The sequence below is a fragment of the Loxodonta africana genome, chromosome 2, assembly GCF_030014295.1.
Source record: "Loxodonta africana isolate mLoxAfr1 chromosome 2, mLoxAfr1.hap2, whole genome shotgun sequence".
NCBI lineage: Eukaryota > Metazoa > Chordata > Mammalia > Proboscidea > Elephantidae > Loxodonta > Loxodonta africana.
Window position 1 is genome coordinate 97,181,557 of NC_087343.1, and position 12,697 is coordinate 97,194,253.

Genomic DNA, 12,697 nt, shown 5'->3' on the forward strand with positions numbered 1-12,697 from the left:
ATATATATAGCTTTCAATAATATAAAAACCCAAAAATCTGTTGCTGTGGAGTTGATTCCGACTCCCACAGCAACCCTATAAGACAGAGTAGAACTGCCCCTTAGGATTTCCAAGGAGCAGCTAGTGGATTTGAACTGACAGCCGTTTGGTTAGCAGCCATAGCTCTTAATCACTGTGCCACCAGGGCTCCTCATTAATGTAAGATCATATATACTTCACTCGTGACGGAGTCAGCCAATTTTAGTCAAACCGAGAGTGGTCAGCTAAAGACTGCTGAGTAACTGGAGTTAGAATATCTGCCACAGAAAACCAGATGCGCTGCATTCACAAGTAAGCTAACTATTAATGTGGTAGTAAGCATGCGACTGAAGTGACTAGAAAAATGAGACAATGTTCAGAATGGGAGATTCAGTCATGACGCTAATTAGAAAATAACATTAGATTTTCTGTCCTTTGTGACATTATAGGTATTATCACTGAGCGTGAAAGGTCAAAGTTCACATCCCCTGACTGACAACAATGAGGTTCTCTACAGGATTTATGCTGCCGAACCTAGAATTGTTCCCCAAACATCCCTTTGTCTCCTCTGGAATCAGGCTGCTGCAAGGTACTTATTAATGAGTTTTTAAAATCAGTGTTTGTTCCCCATTCCAGTATCATTGAGCCGAATTTTCTGTACTGAACGGAGGTGGTAGTCTCAGGTGAGACGTTAGACTGGAGAAAAACCTCTACCATAATAAGAGTGAGTGGCATAGGAAATGGTCTTAGCATTGTTCAGGTGGCAAATGCCATAAAACAATTTAAATATGTAACACATTATTTACTTCTTAATGATTACCGCTTTCCTGGGAGGAAGCATGAGTTCTACCCAATTCAGATTATCAGTTAATTTGTTGCACAAGAAAGGAAATTCCTTCTTTTTACCCCTTTCAGCTGGGCTTGTTTCTGGAGCTGATGCTCTACATTTAGAGGGATAGCAAGGTTATATAATTCTCACCCATGTATTGATGGCTTAGAGTTTTGGGATTAAAGCCATGCACAGGAATGGGAAGAATATAGTGAGTCTTTCTTTGAATCTACTTTGCCAAAGACCGCCAAGTTCCAGAAGAGTTACCACCACTCAGAGCTCGTGCAGGGTCAGGTAGCTCTGGCTGAGAGGTCTAGGTTCCAGGTTCAGTCATTACCCACCCGTTGCCGTTGAGTTGATTCCGACTCATAGCAACCCTATAGGACAGAGTAGAACTGCCTTATAGGGTTTCCAAGGAGCTCCTGGGGGATTCAAACTGCCAACCTTTTGGTTAACAGACATAGCTTTAAACTACTACGCCACCAGCGTTTCCAGTTCAGTCAGTAGAGTCTGTTTATTACTGAATTTCAGCCACACAAACTAAAATTCTAAATAAGTTTAACAGTTTACCTTAGTAACCAACCACCCTCCAAAACAGCAAAATTCTTTGTGAAAAAAAAAGTTTTTTTTAATTGAAATTCCTTGTGCTTGATGACAGATCTTAAACATAACATGTAGAGACTCTGTAATCCTCAATATATGATTAATAATAAATATTTCAAGCTTGAATCTATAATTTGAGTTAAGTCTTATATTCTTAACTCAATGTGAGGCTGTATTTTCTATTATTACAACGAGGACTTTGTGCTAAATTAGGCAGGGCTTATAGAAGGAACACTTGAAGGAATCTTAGAAAACATATATGCAATATAAGTGGCTCCACAGTACAAAAAAGATGATGAAGAAATCCTAGAAAGGGGTATAAATAAGTGGTTTACAAGCATAAGGAATTGTGGAAATTAAGGAAGGGTGAGCACTACACGTGTAATGGATTTTTTAATGACAGAGAAGAGTGCCTTCTATTGAAAACTTTGGGATACATTTCCTTTAGATTAGAAAGATGCTCTGTTAAGAGGACCAACTTCTTTGTTACCTGGAACACTCTTGCAGGTTTGGTTGGTATTTAGGCTGTCTTCTTAAGGTGTCTTGTGGGATCACCATTTCCCAGACATGATGTTCCTTCCAGTGTTTCTTCTTGGGTAAAGAACACTTAAGTTCAGCAAGTTATTTTTTCTTTAAAGGCTATCTCAACTCCTTAAGCTGATGAAAGAGGAATAGTGACTGTTGTGTTTTTTTCCCTAGCTGGTTGTCTGACAGTCAGTTTTGCAAGGTGGTTGAGGACACTTCAGACTACGTGGAATGTGCCTGTTCACACATGTCCGTGTATGCTGTTTTCGCCCAGACTGACAACTTGTCTTCATACAATGAAGCCTTTTTCTCTTCAGGATTTATATGTATCTCAGGTCAGTTGCAGTATCTTTGAGTTAATAAATTTAAATATTTTAAGCAGAATAAAAGCCTGTTTTGCCATAGTCCTTTTATATATGCAAGGTTCAAACTTACTGTGGGAAAAATAAATTTTCCCACTGTCTTATTCATTAATTCATGCAACAAATATTTATGGAGGGCGCACTTTGTGCTGAGGAAGCAGTGAAGGACAAGACATAGTTCCACCTTATAAGGAGAGTAAGATACAGTGTGGGGTAAAAGCTAGATAATAGGAAAGGATGCAGTTCACAGCGCTATGGGTTAGAGAGCAGACTCTGAAGTGAGAATGTCAGGATTATGTGAGATAATACATACAAAGCATTTTGTATTTTTATTAAAAAAAAAAAAAAAAAATACCCACCCGTGAGTTGATTTATATTCTACAACTTGGGAGCTCTAAGTATGCCAACCACTGTGTTAAAAAATAAATTCTTTCACTTTCCATTCCAGGCCCACCATTTCTGGCAGTAATAGGAACTTTCATTGTATTAGTTTTGGTCAAGTTATTTACCTACAAGTATAGAATTATTTTCATATGCTGACTTAATTATATGGTTGTAAGTCTGAGAATTCCTTAAAATCTTGTTTCTACCCAGTCCCACCCACCCACAGCTTTTTTCTCTGAACAATGTTTATACCAAGAGGATATAGATGTTGCTGTTGTTAGGTGCCATCAAGTCATTTCCAACTCATAGTAATCCTGTGTACAACAGAACGAAACACTGCCCAATCCTGCACCATCCTCATGATCATTGTTATGTCTAAGCCTGTTGTTTCTGCCATTGTGTCAATCCACCTTGTTGAGGGTCTTCCTGTTTTTCGCTGACCCTCTACTTTACCAACCATGATGTCCTTCTCCAGGGACTGGAACCTCCTGATAACATGTCTAAAGTATGTGAGACTAAAGTCTTGCCATCCTTGCTTCTAAGACAGTCCAGGCAGTCCTGGCAGTCCAGGGTATATTCAATATTCTTTGCCAGCACCGTAATTCAAAGGCATCAATTCTTCAATCTTCCTTATTCATTGCCCAGCTTTTGCATGCGTATGAGGCAATTGAAAATACATGGGTTGGGTTTACACGGCTGAAACATCTAGATGTCATTATAGAGAGGTCAGTCCAAGTGCTGCCATATAGATACGGTAATGCTTAAAAACATGAACTCTGCAGCCAAACTGCCTGGGTTCAAATACTGGTTCTTTCATTGGGTAGCTGTGGAACCTGAAGCAAATGACTTAGTTTCTCTGTAGTTTGGTTTTCTCACCTCTAAAATATGACTGATAATTATACTACGTAAGAGATGTTAATTAAAAAATTTCTGACGTTCTGCTTTAGTGGTGTTTTGTCTCTAAGTGTGATTATCATTGAACATGTGTGTTATGTATTTAGGGTGCAGACAGTCCTCCAAATGATCTTTACATGTTAGGAAGTTTTTCTGGAGATTGAAGCAAATAATTAAGTAGTATTCTTTGTTGTGGTGGTTAGAATCTTTTCGACATAGGTAAATTTTATAAAGTTTTATATTTTTTCTTGATGTATCTTAATTTTGAACCTGTGCTTAGATTCAATAGCAAAAGGTAATAATTTCTTATTCTTAATAATATCTTTCATAAAGGAAGATATTTCTTGCTTAGTAGATACTTCTAGGTCCCTACAGCCCCAAAATTACGTGAAAATATCTTATTTTACTTTAATGCTACTATATTTAAGGAGCACAGAAGCTGCATAGAATGAGAAAACAAGGCCAAAAGATACAAAGCTGAAACTAAATCTAGATGTCATTATACTTGTTTTCATGAAGTGCTGTTATGACTCACAAAAATTGCTTGTTCTGAATACTGAACATCAATAGAATGAGTTTTAAAAACTAAAGAGAGACTGTTATCCCAATTTTATACAAAAAAAAAAAAAAAAAACTGTCAGTACTAGACAGTATTTCCTGAGAGAATCATTAACAAATATATCTTTGCTGCAACTCACTCTAGAAAAAAAACTACCTAGATTTGCCCACGTGAGAATCAATACCTAAATGTCAGTGTCTACTTTTGGGTTGTATTTGAAATGTTTGTGTCCCCCCTCCACCCCCATCTGTCATAACATGACTTACATGGCATGTTCTGGAGATTAGGAGATGGGCATTTAAAAAGGGCCTGTCTTTGTGCCTCAGTTTCATCTTCAAGGGAGCATGAATGCTCATCTTTCTGATGGGCCTCCAGGAACGAGAAAAGAGAATTTTATGTGTTACATGCAGATTCTATAATTTAGGTAAGGATACTCCAAATCTCCCTCTGAATCTGGTAACAATCTGACTAGCTCTTTTCATTAAATGTAGTAACATACAGTTAGAATTTAAACTTAGAAACAAAAAAATAAAGACAGATCACAATGTACCTGGACCAATCCTAGTCTGGAATTCTGGTTACTGTACTAGAACAACTGAAACAAACAAATTATGTAAAATGGACACATAGACCAAAATGTTTAGTAATCCTCAGCTTAGAACGATGAATGATGAGGGTTTATATTTTATGTGACCTTTAAAATCATAAATGATAAATGCCAGTAAATTCAACTAAGGTTATCCCTTAAGGCTGAAAAAAATGGAAAGAGAGGACAGGTAAAGTATCTCTGTGTGCAGTAGAGTATAACATTATGGAGCTCACCTGAAAGATGACTTGAGGGAAATACAACTTCAAAATAACTTTAGATGATGATGCTATAATTTTATAGTATACTTATTAAGGAAACAACATGTTTGAAGTACATATTACTGTTTAGAGGTTGATGTCAAAGAAGACCACTCTGGCTCCCCATATCTCTTTTGATGTTGTACTGTCAAAGAATATTGGATTGGATTTATCTTGTTTTGAATCTGAATGTGAATCTCTAAAGAGAGATCATAAGACCCTAGAAATCGCATTCAGATTCAAAACAAGATGATCTTAAAGAGATTCTGTAACATTCCATATCCCATTTCAGTCTTAATATTAGTAAAATGTGTGGTGAATCTCTTACATTCAGAGTGGTTTTAAAGCTGAGATTAGAGTTGAACGACAGTCTTCATCTTTGTCTCATTTGTTTTTGTTTTCTTTTGGTTCTCTTACAGTTGAGAAACGCTTTAACACATTAGTCAAACTACAGCTTTTTCCTTTTAAATGGCTAATGGTTTTGTTTACTTTTTATAGACAGCTAAGTTTAAGTATATAAATGTCAACACAAGGCTAACTTTCTACAATGTAACAGGAAGTAATTGTCTAAAAATTACTTAAAAATAAGGCTTAGAGGATAGGTAAACAAAATCCAAAGGCCTTTGAAGCATAGTTATTCTTTTGTTCAAAGTTTATTAAACTGCAAGAATGTTGTAGTTGGGATTTTTATATTTTTACAGGCTGAGATTATGATAGTTTTTCCAGAAAAAATAACTTCGCAGATGCCATTCATTCACTTCAAATTTATTTTTACAAATAAGAAATATTTTCTAAAAGTTTGTGTCAGTTTCTTCCAAAAACATTAAGTTCATGTTTTCACTGTTGTCATTGTCTTAAAATAGCCATTATGATTATTGGGGAGGGTATCTATATTAAAAAAGAAAAAAAAAAAAAAGCATCTTTATCTTGACTATCAAATGTAGAGTTATTCACAAAAAGAATAGAATAAAAATGCTGAAGAACTAAAAAAAAAAAAAAGTGGTTTGAAGGAGTAACTGCAGATGATAAAGAAGTGAGAAGTTAGTTTTAATTCTAGCAGGGCATAAAGGTGTTGGATTTCTGTGTGTGTGTGTGTTATTTGGGATGAATTTGGCTACAAGTAACAGAGGACAACTCAAAATGTCTTTAAAAGGGAGATTTAGTTTCAAGGTTGATTAATTCAGCACCTTCATGGTGTCGATAGAGGACCAGGTTCGTTCATTTTTCTGTTTTGCTACTCTCGATTTTTTTTCTCAGCTTTGTCCCTACATCTTGAGATGGCTGCAGCAGCTCCAAGCATCATATACACAATAATGCCTAGGCTCCCCAGAAGAAAAACACCTTTTGGATCCTGTTTTAAGAGCAATGAAAATTTCCTTGAAAGCCACCCGGAATGTTTCTTATCACATCTCTTTGACCAGAATTGTGTACTGTGACCTTGCATAAACTAGTCACAGTCCAGGAGAAGGTACAGACAGATAGAAGTAGAGAGAGAAAAGCAGGGGAAAGAGCTTCAGGTATCTTTTTTTAATTTTTAATGTGCTTTAAGTGAAAGTTTACGAATCAAGTCAGTCTCTCATACAAAAATTTGTATACATCTTGCTATATACTCCTAATTGCACTCCACCTAGTGAGACAGCCTGCTCCTTACCTCCACTCTCTCTTTTCTTGTCCATTCCTCCAGCTTCTAACCCCCTCTGTCCTCTTAGCTCCCCTCCAGTTAGGAGATGCCAACATAGTCTCAAAGTGTCTACTTGATCCAAGAAGCTCATTCTTCACCAGCATCTTTTTCTATCCCATTGTCCAGTCCAATCCCTGCCTGAAGAGTTGGCTTTGGGAATGGTTCCTGTCTTGGGCTAACAGAAGGTCTGGGGGCCGTGACCACTGGGTTCCTTCTAGTCTCAGTCAGACCATTAAGTCTGGTTTTTTTATGAGAATTTGGGGTCTGCATCCCACTGCTCTCCTGCTCCCTCAGGAGTTCTCTCTTATGTTCTTTGTCAGAGCAGTCATCACTTGTAGCTGTTCACCATCTAGTTCTTCTGGTCTGGTTCAAGTATCTTTGTTCTTGAACATTGTGTCTGCAATGCCTGATACTCCCTGATATGGTTTTATAATAACTATTTTTAAGTGAAAAAATAAATGAATATAGTGTTGATCTGACATCCTCCAATAATAAGATGTACTTGTGGCTATGTGAATCAAGTTCATACTTTGAAGTACCAAACCATCTCGTTTTAATAATTGTTAAGAATTTTTTTTCTGGAATATAATATACACTTTCTTGCTTTCACCCATGATAGTTTAACACAGCGTTCCAATAGAACTTTCTGCAGAGATAGAAATGTCCTGCACTGAGCAATACGGTAGCAACTAGCCATATATGGTCATTGAGCCCCTGGAATACTGTTGGCACTACTAGGGAACTGAATTTTTAATTATATTTAATTTTAGTCAATTCAAATTTTAGTAATCACATATGGCTAGTGGCTATTGGATTGTATCAGACAGTGCTGGTTTAATATCCTGGTTGTATGAAGACTGGTCACTTATTCTTTTGCGGTAAGTCCTTAGCTCTGATACTTGGAAATTGTGTACTTTAAGGTGCTTTAGAATCATACTGACTTTTATTCAACCTAGGAATCTTTTCAGGATCGGGTATTTTGTTTTCCTGCTCTTAGCTTATTAGTAGCAGTATCAAAAAAACATTCTGCTGAGGGGAGAGCTACAGAAATAGGGGAATCAAGAGAGATGAGCAACAATAAGCAGAAAACGTTATAGCTAGTATTAGATGGAGAAATAGAAAAAAAAAGAACTCACCTAAAAAGCTAATACTGATTTACTAGTGAATTAATGATAATTTGGCTTAGTTTCGATTTGTCTGTAGATAAGTATGATATGCATATATATTTATAATCTATAAATATTTTAAGAAATTATAGGAAAATGTTTTTGGAGGGGTAAATTTCATTTATTTGGGAAATATGCAGTCTTAGTTATCTAGTGCTATTATAACAGAAATACCACAAGTGGATGGCTTTAACAAGCAAATTTATTTTCTCATAGTTTTGGTGGCTAGAAGTCCAAATTCAGGGTGCCAGCTCTAGGGGAAGGCTTTCTCTCTGTCGGCTGTGGAGAAAGGTCCTTGTCTCTTCTGAGCTTCTGCACCTGTTTGATCTTCACGTGATCTAACGTTTCTCTTCTCCCATCTCTACTTCCTAGCTTGCTTGTTTAATCTATTTTATATCTCAAAAGAGATCGGCTCAAGATACACCCTACACTTATCCTGCCTCGTTAACATAATAAAGACAACCCATTCCCAAATGGGATTATAACCACAGACATAGAGGTTAGGATTTACAACACATATTTTTGGGGGACACAATTCAATCCATAACATATACCTTCTGTAGTGATACATATCATATCCAAACCAAATCCATTGTCATCAAGTTGATTCTGACTCATAGTGACCATATAGGACAGAGTAGAACTGCCCTATAGAGTTTCCAAGGCTACAATCTTTATGGAAGCAGACTGCTACATTTTTCTCCCTCAGAACAGCTGGTGAGCTCTAACTCCTGATCTTTCAGTTAGTAGCCAAGTGCTTAACCACCGTGCCACCAGGGCTCCTTCTGAATATACAGAGTCGTATACAAATACTACATATGTTCATGTATGTAGAAACATTCAGATATTGTAAAGACACTGTCATGGATTAAATGATGTCCCCCCAAAATATGTGCCAACTTGGCTAGGCCATGATTCCCAGTATTGTGTGGTTGTCCTCCATTTCATTGTGTGACTATCCTCTATTTTGTGATGTAAAACTTAGCCCTTACGCCTGTGGCTGTGGAGCCCTGGTAGCTTGGTGGTTAAGAGCTCAGCTGCTAATCAAAAGGTTGACAGTTCGAATCCACCATTCGCTCCTTGGAAATCCTATGGGGCAGTTCTACTCTATCCTATAGGGTTGCTATAAGTTGGAATCAACTTGATGGCAATGGCTTTGGTTCGGTTTTTATGTCTGTGGTTATGGTCCCATTTGGGAATGAGCTGTCCTTTATGTTCATGAAGCAGGGTTTGGCCATGTTAATGAGGATTAGGAAGGGATGCAACAGTCTTACTCAGGTCACAGCCCTGATCTGATGGAAGGGGAGTTTCCCTGTGTTGTAGTCCAAATCACCTTTTATCTTGTAAGAGATAAAGGAGAGAGAAGTAGGCAGAGAGAGAGGGACCTGATTATCACCAATAAAGAATAGCTGGGGTCAGAGTGTGTCCTTTGGACCCAGGGTCCCTGCGCTAAGGACCTCCTAGAGCCAGGGGAAGATTGATGCCAAGACAGATGGAGATCTCCAAGGAACGCCGGGCCCACAAATGTTGAAAGGAAACAAGGACCTTTCCCCAGAGCTGACACAGAGAGAAAACCTTTCCCTAGAGCTGGTGCCCTGAATTGAGACTTCTAGCTTCTTAAACTGTGAGGGAATAAATTTCTGCTTGTGGTATTTCTGTTATAGCAGCACTAGATGACTAAGACAGATACACAGGAAGATTTTTAGTCAAAGTTCGTAAGAGCAAAAGAATCTAGCAGTTCTTCCAAGTTTTTCTTATCTAAATCAAAGATTGTCAACACTACTATTTTATGAAGTGTAATTATCTTCCTTCTCACTTTTGAATCTTGTCGAAAAATCATTCATATTGTTCTTTTCTGAGTCTGAAATCTATATAATGCTAGGGAAAAAAGTGAAAGAATACTCAGCTTTTTGTCTATATAATTGGCAAGAAATCTGTTTTTTAAAACCATTTAGAGTATGACTTTAGGTAATAGTTACAATATTTTGTACTTTGTCATTTGCATAATTATGAGAACTTAAACAAAAATTATATCATTTAATAGAATACAAATTTAATAGAGTTGTAATTTTAAACCATATATGCTAAATACAGCTATTTAACTTCAGATAAGAAAAGATAAATAATGAACGTTTAGTGTTTTAGAAACCTGGTAAGAAGTATTTTTTTCTTTAAATCTCAGGCCGGATGAGCTTACCTTGGCCCAGGGCACAGCCTGCTTGAGGTTTTTTAGCAGTATTCTTCTCTTTTCAGTAGAAATTGCATCTGGATACTCATCACATAGTTTTAGGTTAATAGGCTCTAGCCCATTTTCTTTGAATCCCGGACTTCCACCAGGTGTCATGCAAACATTTTAATTGATGTTTAATATATTTAATTAAATATTTCTGAGCTGGTCAAGTTTAACTTCAGTAAATTTATATCTGGAGTATAATGGGGGATTATGTTAAGGGAAATGGCTATGAATAAGCTCTTCTTGTGAACTAGAAAAACAGTTGAGTCATAGTGTATTTCTCCTTTGCTCGACACTAATCCCCTTTGCCTCACTTTGTTATCGTCTACCACAGTGAACTTACAGTAAAACACGTATGAGTGGTCAAGTAGCTTATGATGAAAAATATTCCATGACCCTGTTTTTAAATCAGTACATTAAATACACACGCATGTACAACCTTCAGTAAAAGCTGACTTTGGCTAGGTCAGAGAACTCAAGCTACGTTAGTGAGCTCAGAATATCAGATCTGATAGTTTATAGACTACCTAAAGAAAGGTGCAAAATTGGCAGGACTCCGCAGTTTCTGAAGACATACCTTTTACCTGTGTGGGTGGAATTGGGAGGCAGCCTCAGGACCTGCACACCTGTCCCAGAACACTCCATGGCAGCCTTCCTAAATACGTATTGTTCCAGATATCTTGACCAAATTTCTAGACCGAAAGCCTTGACTAATGCAAAGCTTCCCCTCCAGTGTGGAGCTTAATTTACTGTATTAAAATCTGAAAATACAATTGAGAACTTTTCCCAGAAGGAATTACCAAGGCGTTTCTGTACAGAAAATGAGTCATCTAGTCCCACGTGGGCCTTTTGTAGATTCCAGCCTACGGATGTCAACATGTAGTGTGTTTTTATTGTGTTTTATGACTTCGAGAAGGGAACAAACAAAATGGTCAAATACATGCAGTGTCTTCTTTTGTCAAGGAGATATTAATAATTAAATCAGGTAGTGCATGCAAAGTACATGGTAAAGCAGCATACACATGTCAGTTGTTGTGTTTTGGTAATCTTTAGATAAAATAACCCGTCTAAGGAAACCCTGGTGGCATAGTGGTTAAGCGTTGGGCTGCTAACCCAAAGGTTGGCAGTTTGAATCCACCAAGCACCCCTCAGAAACGCTATGGGGCAGTTCTACTCTGTCATACAAGGTCACTGTGAGTTGGGATCAACTTGATGGCAGTGGATTTAATGGGTTTTAAGGAAAACAATGGAGTAAAAGGCTTAAGTGAAAAAGCAAATGGGTTACCAATGATCATTTTTTCTTCCTTCTATATGTTTTTTTTTTTCTATATGTACTGCATTTAAATTTTAAAAGGAAGAAAATATTTTTAAAGTATCCATAAACTCAGAGTTTAAAACCTAACATTAAAAACATTTAAAGGAATTGCAAGATAAATGATTTGTGGATTATAGCTGAGTTTCTAATTACACCCTGGAAATAGGATAAATTGGTGAATTCAAGTAGATTTAAAAATAAAAATGATTTTGTTTACACCACTTAGAAATGTAGATGTTCAGGTTAAGTCATTGCAAGGTCAAAGAACACATTTTATTCCTGGTTTTGGCACTCAGTGCATAAGGTTGCCTTTAAAATTCCTAATTACCACTGTTGTAATTACATCACTATTCCTAGTATGTAAAAAGGAGTAATTACAGAACATGAATTTTGGTAGGACTATTCACAATTTGATGCTTGAAAAATACTATTTGCCTCCCTAAATATCTCTGTTTAGCCAGCCCACCTGTTCGTAGATTAGATTGGAATTCCATTCTTTTCTTAAACAGTAAAACTTGAATAATGTAAAAGTAAAACACCAAATGCTTAGTGAAAATTATTAATCTTCTCAATTTTATAATTTCCTTTTAGCAGAGAAGTGAACATGTAGATATTTTAAAATTATCTTTTGTATTTAATTGATACCTGTGAAGGCTTATGTTATGCAAAATGAAGTAAATTAAAATTGCAACCAATACTTTTGCAGAAGTATTATGCTCTGCAGAATAGGCAGGCTGCAGTCTTTATGTACTTAACTGTCGCAGAGATTTTTGGTATGTTACTGTTTGTCTGTTCATGCATTGTAAAACCACACATGGACTTTTTTTGTTTCTACAGGTTTTTCCCTGGCCGTTCTTTCCCATATCTTCTGTGCCAGGTACTCCATGTTTGCAGCTAAACTTCTGACTCACATGATGGTAGCCAGCTTAGGTACACAGGTAGGAGAGCTCTGACATTTTCCAACTTGTCATGAGATGTTCATTTTCGCTCATCAGTGATCCTTGAACTGGATGTATAAGTAATGTGTAATCTCCACTTAGTTGAAATAAGCTTTTTTGTTTAGCCTTGTTGTGGAGGAGAATGGGAGGCAGGCAACAGTATAAGGATATGAGAAAATCAGGCCCAAATGTGTATTTGTGAACTTCGTTCTGCAGAGAAGTACCTAGTATCATAGCTTACAAGAAGACAGCCTCTTCTCATTACAAAGCACCCTATTGTCAACTAATTACGTACTAAATATATTACTGAAGTATGTACACATATTAACGTATTTTACTTAATT

The 12,697-nt window shown here is 36.8% G+C and overlaps 1 protein-coding gene across 1 annotated transcript in view; it reads left to right on the forward strand.

Annotated features, from left to right (window-relative positions):
• Nucleotides 1–12,697, forward strand: part of ADGRV1 (adhesion G protein-coupled receptor V1) — a 614,420-nt gene that overhangs the window by 244,629 nt on the left and 357,094 nt on the right. Inside the window, exons 80-82 of the mRNA XM_003404981.4 lie at nt 468–607; nt 2,150–2,310; nt 12,253–12,353. Coding sequence (XP_003405029.2) covers nt 468–607; nt 2,150–2,310; nt 12,253–12,353 — 402 coding nt within the window. The remainder of the gene's footprint in view (nt 1–467; nt 608–2,149; nt 2,311–12,252; nt 12,354–12,697) is intronic.